This window comes from Chelon labrosus (genome assembly GCF_963514085.1).
Source record: "Chelon labrosus genome assembly, chromosome: 3".
Lineage (NCBI taxonomy): Eukaryota > Metazoa > Chordata > Actinopteri > Mugiliformes > Mugilidae > Chelon > Chelon labrosus.
Window position 1 is genome coordinate 15,046,413 of NC_140339.1, and position 15,156 is coordinate 15,061,568.

General features: G+C 41.1%; 1 protein-coding gene across 1 annotated transcript in view; it reads left to right on the forward strand.

Annotated features, from left to right (window-relative positions):
• Window positions 1–2,352: 2,352 nt before the first annotated feature.
• Window positions 2,353–15,156, forward strand: part of LOC311485613 (collagen and calcium-binding EGF domain-containing protein 1-like) — a 32,068-nt gene continuing 19,264 nt past the window's right edge. The window contains exons 1-2 of the mRNA XM_084541145.1: window positions 2,353–2,487; window positions 4,213–4,293. Of these exons, the coding sequence (XP_084397271.1) occupies window positions 2,375–2,487; window positions 4,213–4,293 (194 nt within the window). The 5' untranslated portion in view covers window positions 2,353–2,374. The remainder of the gene's footprint in view (window positions 2,488–4,212; window positions 4,294–15,156) is intronic.

The window sequence follows — 15,156 nt, forward strand, 5'->3', positions numbered from 1 at the left end:
AAAAGTTACTGCAACATTCATGTCGCATTCAGGGACAACCAAATCTCCTTAAGTGTTTAATTCAGACTTATATTATCTGTCTTAAATTGACAGCACCCTCTGATATGGCATTATTAGTACACTATACATTACGGAATTAACTTGTGGTTTTGCAGTGATGTATGTGTAATACGCCACTAAAATATATTACAGGATTATTACAGTTATTTTTCCACGATCAGGTTCTACAAGCAGAACATTTTGAGCATTACTACACAATTTGGCTCAGATTTCATCCAATTACTCATGTAGGATATGCTCTAATTTGTATTAATGTTTAACATTAACCATGTGTCACACAGAAAAATAAAGGTACAGGTTATTCTCATCTTGCATTATATAGTAACATAAAGGACCTGTGAAAGTAAGGAGTAACAACAGCATTAATAATAAAAAAAATAGGTTCAAGGGACAATGGCTCACATCAGTGCTTAATGTCTTTGTTTGAAGATGTTATTGTGCATGTCGTCATTCATCATCATAATGTGTAAAATAGCATATGTGTACACAGTGTGCTGGGTTAATCAGATAGCACAGTCCAAGGCGAAAAGCATATGGCAAACATATAGCTCAAGCAATCAGGCTGTGATTGCAGGTACGGTTAGAAAAACAACAATAATGACCGGATAGTTATCGTACGTAGAAAACCAACCGCTATATGGAGGTTATTATTATTATTATTATTTTTAATCACTTTCTTATTTTAATTAGATAGTCCTACCCTCTCCTTCTTCGGGAGAGTTTCCAAAACAAACATAACGGATAAGTATGTTTTAGTAAGGCTTACCAGGTTCATGTCAGTCAGGTATAGTTATGCTTTTATTCAAGTTCAGTCAGACATGGTCTTTTCAATAGTCTCGTCAATAGGAGCTCCTATTAGGTGTTCCGTCTGACTTCCGAGGCAGCCACCCGGTAAATCTTTTGCTGTTTGACTGGCTGTGAGCTTGGAAACACACGAACTGCGCCGCATTTCATGAGGAAACCTGTGATCAGGAGATGTTTCATAACTTTCCTAGTCACAACACCGTCTTGGAGCTTTAGGTTCCACCTGGGTTTTGCCAAAAAGTGGATGCTGGACCATGTTTGTCATCATCTGATGCCACTGCATTCTTTGTTAGATGTTCCAAACATTAGAGACGATTATGATTTCAGGAATAAAAAGAATTGTTGTTGACCAAGGATATACCAAAATATGACAAAAGAGAACTTCCTGGTCATGATTATGCAGAAAACACATATCACTGCAGATTATATACCTGTATCTGCATTGACGAAGATTTTACATAGAGTCCCTGAATAGATTCATTTTTGCAAGTATCAAAATCCCCTCGAATAATAATGTATTAATCTAAAATATGTTATTTCTAACGAGGAGAGACTGAAGATTAGTGCTCATCTCTGTTACCGACTAAATTTAAGGAGGATCTAAATTTAAAGACTGGTCAGAGTCCATCTTCCAATAAGGTTTAGAAGAGTTAATCCAGACCTTTTTCTGTAGAACACTTGTAATGAGCTTTTCTCTGGTCTTTGTAATGAAGCCCTCTGACAGCTGCGGCTTACTGACTGCTGCTCCACTCCTAACAAAGACCACACCGGTACACCTCTTAATTACTAGAAAGAAACTGCAAATCAGAACTTATTTCAAATTCCTGCTCCTTGATAAAATCTTAACAGCTCTTGGGAACCAAAATACATCTGGGATCTTCTGCTGCAACGTCGGCACACTGCCTTCTCCTCCAAATGAAATCCAAACATGGTTAGCTGCTCTGCTGCACATGTTTGGATCTTGTATGAGGGACTTTCCTCCACATCTCTAACTTTTTTAAATCAGACCTTATGTTAAGTATTTTAGTGGTAGTCAGCATCTATTAGACAGTTCCATTGTGCACATAATGCACACTTTACAGATGTTTATCTTAACAAGAACAAATAATTATTTAATTAACAATTATTATTATTATTATTATTATTATTATCACTATTATTATCCACTGGGCATTGAGGGTGTCTTCTCATTTGCTTTAAGTCTCTTCTTTAGAGGCAGGAATGTAAATCCAGAGGGATTAGTGAACACACATTGGGCTGTAAACCCTTCAGTAGCTCTCCAAGGGGTCTCTGCCTCAGTGCGTAAAGTTGGGAAGGGGCTCCGGACGCACCGCGCAGCACTTACTATCCCACAGGCTCCATGTGCGTCACCTCAGCGGGATACTTGACAAGGATTTCTGATATTTTGATACCCGCGCGGGTCACTGACAGAGGGAAACAGTGTCGTTTTGTGGATGTTAAGTGGCTCTCCCTTGAACAGGTCATCTGTCCCGGAGCGCAAAGGGGGGACATGGGTCAAATTTATGGTGCGACTCTTTTACCATTTGGCGCAATCTGTGTTTTTTTCCTGTGGGAATCTGGTGCCAGCTCTATCAGGACGACGCACGCAGTGGACACCTCAAAGTAAGAACTTGAGATGTGGATGTTGAAAGTATCTCTAACTTTATGTGAAAGAGCAGGGTTTATGCTGATGAAACCGTGTCATGTCTCATCCTTATTATGTTTATTTTCAGTAAAACTCCGGGAAAAGGGGTTCAATAGCGAACCTTATAGGTAAACTTTTAATCTTGAAGCAGCACGTCTGAAATACCGATCTGCAGTGGTTTCAAAGCAAACTTTTTTATATATATATATAACAATCACTCCACTGGCTAAGTTTGTTTCGGCGTTTTAACACAACCTCAAAACAAGTCAAGCACTGTTAGATTAACACACGGTGCCAAAAGCAATAAAAGCGTTTAGTCTATGTTTTATTGCTTTCTTCTTCTTTACGACAGTCTTTGTGATCGGGCTGTCAAAGAGGAGTCCCCTGGATGAACCGCTGCAGCGCGTCTAATCTAGTCTAATGTGATTTTCAGGGACATGTAAAAAGGCAAAGGGAAACTCCAAATGGTTGGAATCGGTCGCGGTGCACTGAGCCAAATGTTACTTGTGCTCAGACATAACATGACAGATGCTATTATGGTGCCGGAGACAGTAGGTCGGGAGGTGAGGAGAGGATGTGAGCACATGCTCCCCAAAGGTCTGAGGAGAAGAAGAGGAAACCACCGAGATGCAAACCTCAGCGCAACACGTTGAAGACCAGATAATAATCCAGCCGTGGTATTATTATTTTTTTCCACCTGCAAGACACCGCTGTGGTGTATTTACAGCTTTCAAGGTTTAGTGTGAACACACCGGATTCAGTTACAGTGGGAGGAAAACATCTGCCACCTTGATTGATGGCGCTTCTACTTAAAGACCATTAGTAGCTGTGTCAATAACAGTGTGACCATTCCTTTACTAGAAAACAGACCATTTCTGTTCCTGTCAAGAATACATTGATATGTCTGACTAGACATTTCTTATATAAATTATTAGTCTGAATTACTTCCTGATGTTCACAGCCTATATATAGTTTCCATTTTTATGGCATTTCTTATGTTTTAGACCCAAAAATTGCTCAGACCCATATAAGCTTTCAGCAGTTACTTAGTATTGGCATTTACAGTGCTGTATGTCTGCCAATAAATAACACTACTGTATAACTCATATGTTTGCGCTCATTTAGTAACAGTGTCTCTGTTGTAGTATCATTTGTCCAACAGAAGCACATACGTTTGACAAACACGGATTGTATTGAAAGCAAGGAAAGCTTTTTGTTTTATGGGTTTCGGGGCTGCAACCAAAGATTATTTTAACTATCAGTTAATTGGCTGATGATGTTTCTGATTGAGTGATTCATTTTTCGCTCAATAAAATGACTAAATAGTAAAATGGGTGTGTCATTTTGCAGAAGTCAGTGTGAAACCAACGGATTGCTGGCTTTCTGTGCAACAAACGTCCAAAATCCGCACAGCTCACTAAATCATGGAGAAGCTATAATAAACAACAGAATAAATTGTATAAAGGTTTATTTCAGTCATTCACATCAAGGGGGCGTTGAGCAAGACTTGACCCTCGGATTTTAAATCTAGAAATATGAAGTTCACTCAAGATTACTTCCAGCTCTTTACATCCAGAAAGGGGCCTTTGCTGCTCATCATCCTTTAAATCTCTCTCCCTCTGTTTTACGTGTCCTAGCATAGCAGGATAACGGCGTCATTCGATCATATCTTCTTTTGTTCTCGTGTCTCTTTCCGTTTTCAGGACGGAGTGTCCGGATAATAAAATCTTGACGGTGCCGTATCCCTGTGTCAGGACTGGGGGGAAGAACAGCACTTGTTTCAGGTACGTTGTGCAACTGAACTTTTAATCACAACTCAAATTTCTCCTCGGGCACCTTGGGTTCAATAAACCTAGAGCACTGAAGGGAACAGCAGGTAGTTACTGTATACTGCACATTTATATACTGTCCTTCCCAGGACAGCGATTTACTCAAGACCACTTTGACAGGACAAGTGGCTGTTGATGCCTGCGAGGAGAGTTGAACCTGACTTATTTTGGGGTTATTGGATGGTTTCTGAAACCACTAAACCACCCTGCTGTGTCATTTCCTCAAAACAGTATATTCCTTTTTGGAAACTACACACATCCACTTGGAGGAGAAAAACAATAATTTCCTGAAGACCATCACTCAACACCAAATGATGATCTTAAGTGAAGACCGAGTCTGTAACTGTGTCAACATTTGTCAGCTAACAGCAGCCATAATTACAGAGGAGTCAAGATGAGCTTTTTGTATTCACCTTGTATTCCCGATTCTTATATGTCACAGAAGAAGTGAATAATTTTAGCTATTAGCATTATTACTCTGTGCGGTTTCCAATGCATTTCCACCAGCCTGGCTCTGTGACAGTAAACTGAACTTGAACTTTCTCTGTGGTCCAGAGCTAAAGCATTTAGGGAAGGCATCCCCCCTGGGAATTATGAGCCTGAATTATAACCTAAAAAGTAGAAGTGGTCTGACAGGAGAGGATACGATTTGTTATTTTTATTGCGCTGTATCTTTTCGGGGGGGACAGCAGGCTCTTAATTACCAACACCAAATTTGGTTGGACTAGGGAAACATCGGTGAAGAGAGACTGTTTTAACAAAAACAAATTAAACAAAACAAAAGTCAACTACACCACAGCAAACAAGGAAAGTAAGAGGGAAACATGTGGCAGTGTCCTGGCTCCTTTCTACCTCTTCTTTACATCTAGGTCCCTGAGTTTAAGTTATGAATATGTCCGATATTGTATCCTATAAAAGTCTTGAAAGGAAGGTTAAACGAAACAAATGAAGTCAAGGCAGACATTACGATACGTTGTAAGACTTTCAGCTCATGATACATCACATACGGCAAGCAAAAGAAATCAATGCAGATCACTCATTTTGACGGTGAGATTACTTTCTTCTGAAGTCAAACTTTGGCTCGGACTTGTTGGCTGGCGTAAGAAGATCCTTTAATAAACGAGGCACCAGGTTTGGTGTGAGGCCAGACCATGTGATCTGTTTACCGTCAAGGCTGGACTGTAACGGGCTCGTGTCTCGTTTAATCTCTGGCTGGAACGGGGATGTGTGGTGCTGGAGGAGGCGGATTAGATGAGGTTGTATTTTCCTCGACATGTTTTTCGGTTTGTGCTTTGTTCAGCACAGGCCTCGATCAAACACATTTAGAAAATTACTTCAGGGGAAAGCAGATTGATCCATTGTGTGTGCACATAAATATTGCTTCCAATTCGCTTCTACGGAGCGGGGGTATTTTGTTCAGACATGGCTGCTGAAACCACGGCTATATATGCACATATTCCATCTGACTGAGGGTTTTTACCGTCAGTCTGAGGCCTCTCACTTATCTGGAAGGCTGTTCCGTCACTGTCCAGATGTGAAAGACTTTTGGTTTCTACACAGTAGTGTTCTCTAGATGCTAACTATAGTTATTTATACTCTGACGGACAGCGTATGTAATGAATTATTATTATTATTTTGTCCAAGTGAGCCTGCATGCACCACTCCTGAGAGATGTTGATATCAAGCTTGGTGCACTGTCTTTGACTCCATTTATGGAGGACGTTTACTCATTGCTCGAATCAGGGAAGATTTTAACATTTAAATAAATGAGAATGTCTACACACTTACATTTTCCCTAAACATTAAGAACTATTCTACAAATTGCAGGTAGAGCAGCAGAATCTACCACTTGTCTACTAATTCTTTTGTCGCTGGCAATAGATGCATGTCCCTATCATACTGGTAACTAATATTAGACCTAATTTTATTTCCTGAAAGTTGGAACAGAGCATGTAAAAGTGTCCTCATGTTTATAGTGAAAGAAATAGGCAGCTTCCCATGTGTGAGGTCACGTCTGTTAGTTCAGTCCTATTGTTTTATTGGCTTTGGGCGCTGTCGACGGCACCCTTTAACACCTGTTTATTTGGGATGAACGCGGGATCAGGAGGAATCTGTGCTGAATTACTGCGCACGGTGGCCAGGATGGATCCCATTAGGAAAGAAAATACAAAACTCATTTTGCAGATAATTTAATATTGCACTCCATAGTTAAAGATGTCTTACAGGATTAGCGGCGGTGCTGTATTCAGCTCTCTTACTACATCACCACACATACGTCTTGGCCACTACCCCTGTTACCGTTGTGCTATTAACTACTTGAAAGTCTCAGTCATTTTAAAAAACAATCTCTCATTCTCTTCAAGCAGAGGTAGAAAAATGCAGGCTTCCCATTTGTCATTTGTTGGATAAAAGACAACAATGCTGGAAGAATTTGGGTCCTCGCAAACTAGTAAATGTTGGCTTAATGAAAATGGTGTCTGGCCGGCTACCAGGCCGTTATATGTTGGGTCATTTAGTTTGTTGTTCTTTTGAAAAGTGCTTTTCGCAAAATTGATTGCAAGGAGAAAGGGCTGCAACACATTAAGCCTATCTGAAGTGTTTGGGTGGGATTTCTGCAGCGTAAACATCTCCAAATCCAATAAAGAGCAATGCTAGAGGTGATGACACAAAAATAAACTTTAAAAGAATCCACGGTCTGGGACTCCTACAAAACTACAAAAACACCTTTTTTATTTTGTCTTGAAATGTTACACCACCACATTTATGTGGTCAGTTAATTATTTGCTATCTGTCCTTGGAAGTAATGGTCACTATACAAGGTAGGGAGAAACAAATTCACCTTAAGTCAGAGCACATAAACACACAGTTTTATCATTTCGCTCATGGTGGAGTTAAATTAAATTAACAAGTGCTCCTTAGATACAAGAATAATGTTTTTACTCCATGTGGACATGTGGCGAAATCCGAAGCTCGACAGACCTGCCGTGCTCATTTATGACTGCTAAGCTATGACTGGACAAGTGCAAACTGTATTTGACCCACACCTGGTTTGTCCAACAGTCAAATCTCTACCCACAGCACTGCGCTGTCCAGACAGGCTGTACGTGTTCCAGCCATGTCTGGTTCTCTTCTCTTATTTCTTCACCTCGCACAGCGGTCTCGTATTCAAATAGTCTGGGAATATGCGATATCTCTAGAGTTTTTATTGAAGGGGACATGTTAAACATTTGGACAAATTTACACCTTCCCAAAGAAAGTGGCCTTAGTTTCTATAAAAACAAGAGAAAATTATCATATTATGGTTGGAGTCAACGTGAGCTGCTTGACTCAGTGAGACTTTATGAAAAGGACCCTTTGATGTTAACAGTCTTTCCCTGGTAATTTATATGTCTAAATATTAATCATGTTCCCTTAATGAAAACATATTTGTCCACCCAGTTGTCAGTGCCTAAACTCCCTGAATCTTGCGGCGAGTAACTGCTCATTCTGTTGATCATCTTTTGTGCCTCGCTGTCATCTTGGCGTGCTTTCTGTGAATAAAACTGTTAGCTGAATTCTCAAAATGAAATGTTTCTGTCTCAGAGGGTTTTGTGGTGTTGTGCAGAAGTAAACCCTCACTTTTCTCACCATCTAAACAAAGACTGGATGGCTGCTGGTCTCCCCCAGTGGTTTTCACAGCGATGAGGGTGAATCGGCTCAGTTTCTACATTTCTATTGTTCTGCCCATTTTGTGATCTGTCCTCGCTGGAGGTCAGATTTCAACCCCTGCCAAGCCAAATATACCTAGATTATGAGTGATGAGAGTGTGTGTGTGTGAGTTTGCATGTTTATGCATGAGTCTGTGTAAATCGTCTGTGTACTGTCTGTGCTGGCGGTGACAGCTGTTTTATGACGATGAGACTTAATTTTCTGCCGTCACTCTCTAAACAGTCTCAGCTGTGGAGTCTGATGGGCTCTGCTGAACTATAAACCATTCTTTTGCTTGATTGACACGTTCTGGTTTAAATACCCTGCAGGACTCATTATTGCAGTAGATAACACCCACACCACAACATCGTGCTACAGTGTGTGAGCCCAGGCTGCTCAGACAAAGTAGGGGATGGTGATAAATGTTATGGAGACATGATTGATCTTAATTGTTTCCATGCTTTAGGCTACTTTTGTTGTTATAATGATACTCCCCTCCTTGTGGGATCATAATAGTTTTGTATTCCATCATGTCCGCTGAGTTCATAAGCAGTGATCATCTCCTGCACCATCTCACAGAGAGGCAGAAGCGAATGATAATGTTTTTTTGCAAGTATAGTGAGTAAACCTTTAATTTGCACAAAATATATACAAAAACAATTGAATATATAATGGGGCGGCACAGTGGTTAGCACTGATGCCTCACAGCGAGAAGGTCACCGGTTCGAATCCATGGGCCGACTGGGCCTTTCTGTGTGGAGTTTGCATGTTCTCCCTGTGTCTGCGTGGGTTCTCTCCAGGTACTCCAGCTTCCTCCCACCGTCCAAAGACATGCTCTTTAGGTTAATTGGCGATTCTAAATTGGCCGTAGGTGTGAGTGTGAGTGTGAATGGTTGTCTGTCTCTCTGTGTTGGCCCTGCGATAGACTGGCGACCTGTCCAGGGTGTACCCCGCCTCTCGCCCGATGACAGCTGGGATAGGCTCCAGCAGACCCCGTGACCCTTAACAGGAACAAGCGGTTATGGAAGATGAATGAATGAATGAATGAATTCATTCATTCATCTTCGTGTACACTGGTGTACACTGAAAAATACCAAACCAAACAAATACCATAACTTTGCCATGAAACTTTAAACTGCAGCATTTACTCACACCATGCGGGGGAGCCTGACTGAGTTTTAGTACTTCACACACGTCACACTAAATGCTGCCAGGCAGCTACATTTGAATATGTGCAGTGTTTGGGTTGGTCACACAATGTGCACACAACAAAAAGTCAGTTCTTTAAACGTTCTTGCAAAAAATGGGACACTGATCCTCTGTGCAGTCTGATAACATTGGGTTTTACTCTGACATTAGCAATCTTGGAAGGAAGAGACTGGATGTGATCCCTATTGAAGTGAAGAAATACTGATCGTACATATTATCATGCCAAAAAGTAAAGATTATGAATATAATAAGAAGAAATGATTCATGGAGTGGAACTACAAGTGGAGGCACTAGAAAAGAGAAGAGTTAGGCCTGTGTTTGGGACTGTATTTTAGAGATACAAAAGGAATGCTTGCAATCGCTTTGCCTCCAGGAACATCTTAAGACTGACTCTGAAGCATCTTTGCAGGGGTCTCATTACACTGTTGGATCCTTCTGCAAATTTTTTTTTGCCTCCAGATTCACTAGTCGTCTGTTCTATTTGTATGAAAAACTTCTTCATCCGCTGTGTACTGATGCATTACGGAAATATAATCTGGCATTCATTGTTGGCATGGAGGATCTAACAGCAAGAAAATTCAATAACCGTTAAATGCTGCATCCTAATGCAAACCGATAACCTTCCAACTATATTTGATTTAAAGCTTGGCTGTCATTGGGTTAGTGAATACAGAGAGAAACACACACTCAAGAGTACACGCTTTTGTCGTAACTGTTCAGTATAAAAAGAGCCCAAGAGACAATACAAGCTTTAATAATTAGAGGTTTAGCTGAAGTGAACCTTAGATTTTCAACCACAACAACTTCCTGTCTTGACTCATTATACAAGTCATGCAGGGTTTGCCTCTGTGAATATGTGATAGCGTGCTGACATCTGCTCAGTCGGCAGCAGCCCCTTTACACCTGGCAGTCACATGCGTCTCATATCAGATAAAGTTTAGCCGCATTCAGTTTCCCTTTCCATTGCCAAAATGCATTTTGTATCGTTCCTTTTTTTTATTTAACCCAATACATGTGTATCCTGAAAATCCACTTTATTAAAGTAATGACGAATCCAAGTTGCTTTAGCCACACTGCTGCCGAGGTTCTGATGTCACTCTGATTCGATCCAGACTGAAATATCTCAACAACCGATCGCCGTGAAATTTAGTGCTGCTCACTTTTGTGATACCCCGACTTTTCATCTGGTGCCACCATCCAGTCACAGTTTTCAATTATAATGACAAATACATAAACTTTTTTCTTTTTTCTGGAAAGACTGAAAGACTGGTATAAAACGAAGCACGGACATCTATGGCTCCCAGATGATTCCACTTCATGTAATCACATTCTGTCACAGACATGAAGGCTTGTCACGAACTGCCTGAAGAGTGGATACCAGCGGTTTTAAAGGTCATGCCGCAGTGTATGTTTATGGCATAATTTGAGCATCCTGTCAAACAAATGCGTGTGTTTCATTTGCTTTCCATATCTTTTGGTCGGAAAGGACAGGGTGAAAATATTTACATGTACGGAAACTCTGTGAGTACTCTCTTGGAGGCATAGATTCGTTCCCAAGCACCAAGTCCAAGTACAACTAACCCCCCCTCCAACCACAGCTGCCCTGTGTGTCACCCAGAAACATTTAAAGTGTTCATTACTGGGACCCGACCGAGACTGACTGATCTGCAGGCCTGGACTCCATCTCCTCTCCACAACTTCCCTCTTTCTAGTTGGACCATGTTGTGCTCTGGAGAGACAGAAGCCAGGCCTCCGTCTAGTAGCCTGAGTATTAGCGCTGGGGTTGAGGTCAGGTCAAATGCAATAAACAACAAGTAACATACATGTTAAATGTTGTTTTGAAGTGCACCTAATTGCACAGCTTTGACAGCTTTGTGCTAACCAGGTAGGCTCAGTGGGGCAAGTGCCGAGAAACTAATCATGTTTGATCACATTAGGGGAAAAGTGGCAAGTATGACAGGAAAGACTTCAGTCTGCCTTAGTCTGCCCTCAGTCCTTACTTGTGTCCCTGGTGTCATGGTCCCTCTGAGAGATAAAGATGTGTAAAGTGTCAGTAATTAAACCTCCTATGGTAAATAACACTGAGCTGGGAGATGCAGAATCTACTTTGAGGCTGAATAACTCCCTGACTTCACTGACTCAATGTCCAACTGACCAATGTGTTGACTCACCGATTGATTGATTTGCTGGGATGATTTATTAACTCACTGCAGCTGTTGTCTGAGATCCAGGTCGTATGACGTACAGTATATTGTGCATATAATGCATGTGTGTGTGTGTATGTGTGAACTTTGCTCTGTGACATCTCCACTGCAGGATTACAGATAATGAAGCATTATCTTAGCTCTCTGTCACCTCCTTTGTTTTCTACTGGATTTACTGCATTACATTTGGCTCTTACCTCAACTCTGGATCTTGCAGGATGACTGCACATACTTTTAACTGCACATTGATGCACGTAGACGTACACTCGGTAAAGCCATGTTTTTTTTGTGTGTGTCCGCACTATGACGATGACCGCAGTCCTTTGAATGAGTTTTTAGGTTCTTTGCATCTACTTCAAGGCAGATGCTTTCCCAGGAAAGAAAGCTCTTTAGTGATGTAAGTTTAGTTTGACTGGTCGCTACACAGGAGTTCGGCATTTGCATTCACAAAATCTCAATAGTTCTTCACTTAAGCCTCACAAAAGGAACAAAACACACATATATGGGCCAACAGAGTGGTCGGGGCTTTATTTAAACCAATACGATGTGTAGTTGTATGAATTTGTGTATTGAGTGTATTGTGTATTGATTCTGTAAAATGCAAATAGGAAAAAGGCAGTTTAAGTTTGTGGTTCTAGATGGAGCCCAGGGTGTAGTTACCCTCTGGGATTCCCCAGAACTGTGTGGTCGGAGAGCGTCCAACTATGATGGTGAGGAACTGCTTAATTGTACCTGAGTCATAATGTTAAACAGGCTAACCTGAAGTTTATTCAGAATAAGTCACCAGCAGTTCAGAAAACATCAAACCATTTCAGATACAGAATTAACAGAGCAATGAATTATCAAACAAACACCATCATGACAGATTACAAGGATAGAAAGACACTTACGTAACATGGTAGATAAAGACATAAACACCAGAGACATGTACCGTAAATGATTCTAAACACATGTCTTACAATGCTGTGTGAGGTTCACACGAGCACCAAGTTATTATTCATGCATTCATCAAAATCAATCACCATTAAAGACACATCCAAAAGTCGAGTCTGTCACTCAAGAACGTTGAAGCCGCTCAGACGCAGCGTTCTTTAAGAGAATCTGACACGTAAAAACTCAAAATACTCCAGAAACTTGCGAAACATTCCGGGAAGATGGATTACAGGAGATTTTTCAACACTAGCCCGATACCAAAAACAGTTTTCTCTGCCCAGTTTTTGGCTTGGTGCTGTGCTCAGTCATGAAAAATGTCTTCTGAAGTTTCCGCTCTTTCTCAGCCATGCGATGGAGGCTCATATGAGGTCTCTTATAAGGCTGTCTGAGACGTGGGAGGTTTGTGCTTTTTCGGTGGTGATATTTGCTTAATATACGGTGGGTGTGTGTTTCAGTCATTGTTAGCAAAACAAGTTAAGACCTGGCTCAATGAGAATTTGTATTTTTTACATTATCTTCATAAAACAAGCGAAGTGAACAAACATACGCCTGAATGGGGATAAATTAGAGCAAAAAAGAACAATATGCACAGCAGGGAGAACTAAATGAAAGATGAAAAGGAAATAAAGTAAAGTAAAGGAGGTGTGGGGTGACTTTGGAAGGAGAGTTTTTTTTTTTTTTATCCAAATGAAATAAAGTTGCACCCTGGCAGGTTGAGTGCTCTTCTCAGTGGGGGATTTGTAAGTCGACGTCTGTAAAAAGAACAGAAAGGGGAAATCAGAGCTGAGAGGGACGTTATGGAGTGTTTTTTCTCTCTCCCTTTTTCTCTCTCCTGTAACTTCCCATACATGAGTGCATGTGGTGGACTGCTGAGTGAAACCGTGCCGATGGGTCGCTGTGGGTGAATCAGATGTTCCTGGAGGACAGCACACGTCCAAAAATGACTTTCACTCCCATTTCTTTCCCTTCATTCATCACATTGTTATCCAATACCGTCGCTCCTTCTTCCATCCTGTCTTCCACTTATATGTCCAGTTATTCATTCTCGGTCTCGCTTAGTTTTGTCTCTTTCTGCCTTTCTCTCTGCTTCCACTTTAAAGTTTAATCGTGCCGTCTTCATACTTTTTTCATCTTTTTTTTATAATTGTACAAGAACAGGGATTTCTCCTCTTCCACAGTGCCTGAACTCATCATGGGAGATCACAGAGCAATGTTCAGAGAGTTGTGGATACTGGGGAAATGTAAAAATAACACTTGCGTTACGTGCAATAGCTAATTTTTTTCGGAATATGTTGTCACACTGAAGGGACTAAAAATGGCAGGAGACGATATAAATCGGATCTGTAATGTTCCTTTCTACATGAAACAGGTACAAATTATATATTTTCATCATAGTTTGTTTCTGTTAATAGGGACAGTGATGAGACACAGGTGATGCAGGAGAGAGTACAGGAATGACACACAGTAAATGGTGCAGCCATGCTCAAAACATATGCACCTGCATACACGGTATGGGTCCTAACCACTCAGCTACAGAATCATCCCACAGCTTTTGTCTTATTGAGCCATCCTGTTGGGCCCTCCCTTCTGCACCCAACTCTTAATATCCATAAACAATAATCAGTTCAAGCACATATTAATTTGTGTCGAGTGTCACGGTTTAGCCTTTTGAGTGTTTTCTGTGACCTTGCTTGGTTTTTCTTGTGTTTCCCGATTTTATTTTAAGTTCTTTCTTGGTGTTTCTTGTCTTGTTTTACCTCCCGTGTTCTCTCTCTTTGATTGTTTGATTGGTTTCTCCTTGTCAGTTTCACCTGAGTCTCGTTAGCTCCCCTGCCCGTGTGTGTAAATATAAAACCCTTCCTTTCTCTTTGTTTTCTGTCAGGTCCTCTGTGATGTTACCTTGTTTGCCTCGCTGTTCTGTTACTAGTGCTTCCTTGTGTTCTCATCTTGGTTTTTGGTCTTCACCAGTTTCTTTTGGATTTGTGTGTTTGGGTTACCCTGCCATCTCTGCAGTGCCTTAAGTTCTGTTTTTTGCGATTTTATTAAAGTCATCTTGCTCCCTGGTTCTTCCTCCCTCTGCATTTGGGTCCTCCCTCCCTTACTATATGTGAAATGGAGTTTGTGTTTAATTTGGCTTGGTTTCTTCTCAGCTGTGCCGGTAAGCTGCACCAGTGTGATAGTGAAGCAGCATATACAACATCAGAACCCTGAAACTAAATGGCTAAATAAGATTTAAAGAATGAGCCATTGCAGAGTACAGTGAGAACATAAACAGAGTCAGATGCCACTAAACAGCATTGAAAGTTAAACCCAATGAGAACTGAGTTCATGCAGATGGAGAGAAATCTCTGCAGGCTCATTTTAGCAATGCTCTGACCAGCCACAAACCTGTTGTTGCAACATGTAGCCTGCACCAGGTCCAGCAGTTGGCTACAGGGGGTTTGTTGTCAAAAAGCTGAAGCGCAAACCTTTGTTTCGGCTTTTTCTTGAGACGACCGAGTAATTTATTACAGTTAAGTGGACGGCAAACTGACAGCGTGCGTGAAATAGATGCAGGGAGGAAGAGATGAACGGACAGCTTGAATCACCGACAGACTATTCATCTGTGTCTGGTTGTAGAGACACAGAGCTTCTTTCTATAGTAGGTGATGAGAAGCAGGCGTGTACATATGTGTGTGTGCATGTGCATGTCCACATGCTCTCTCTTTGCTGTGTGTTATGTGACAGTGTGTGTGGCTTGTATGCTACAGGGCTCTGCAGTCAGAGGTCCCTCATTTATAAGCCA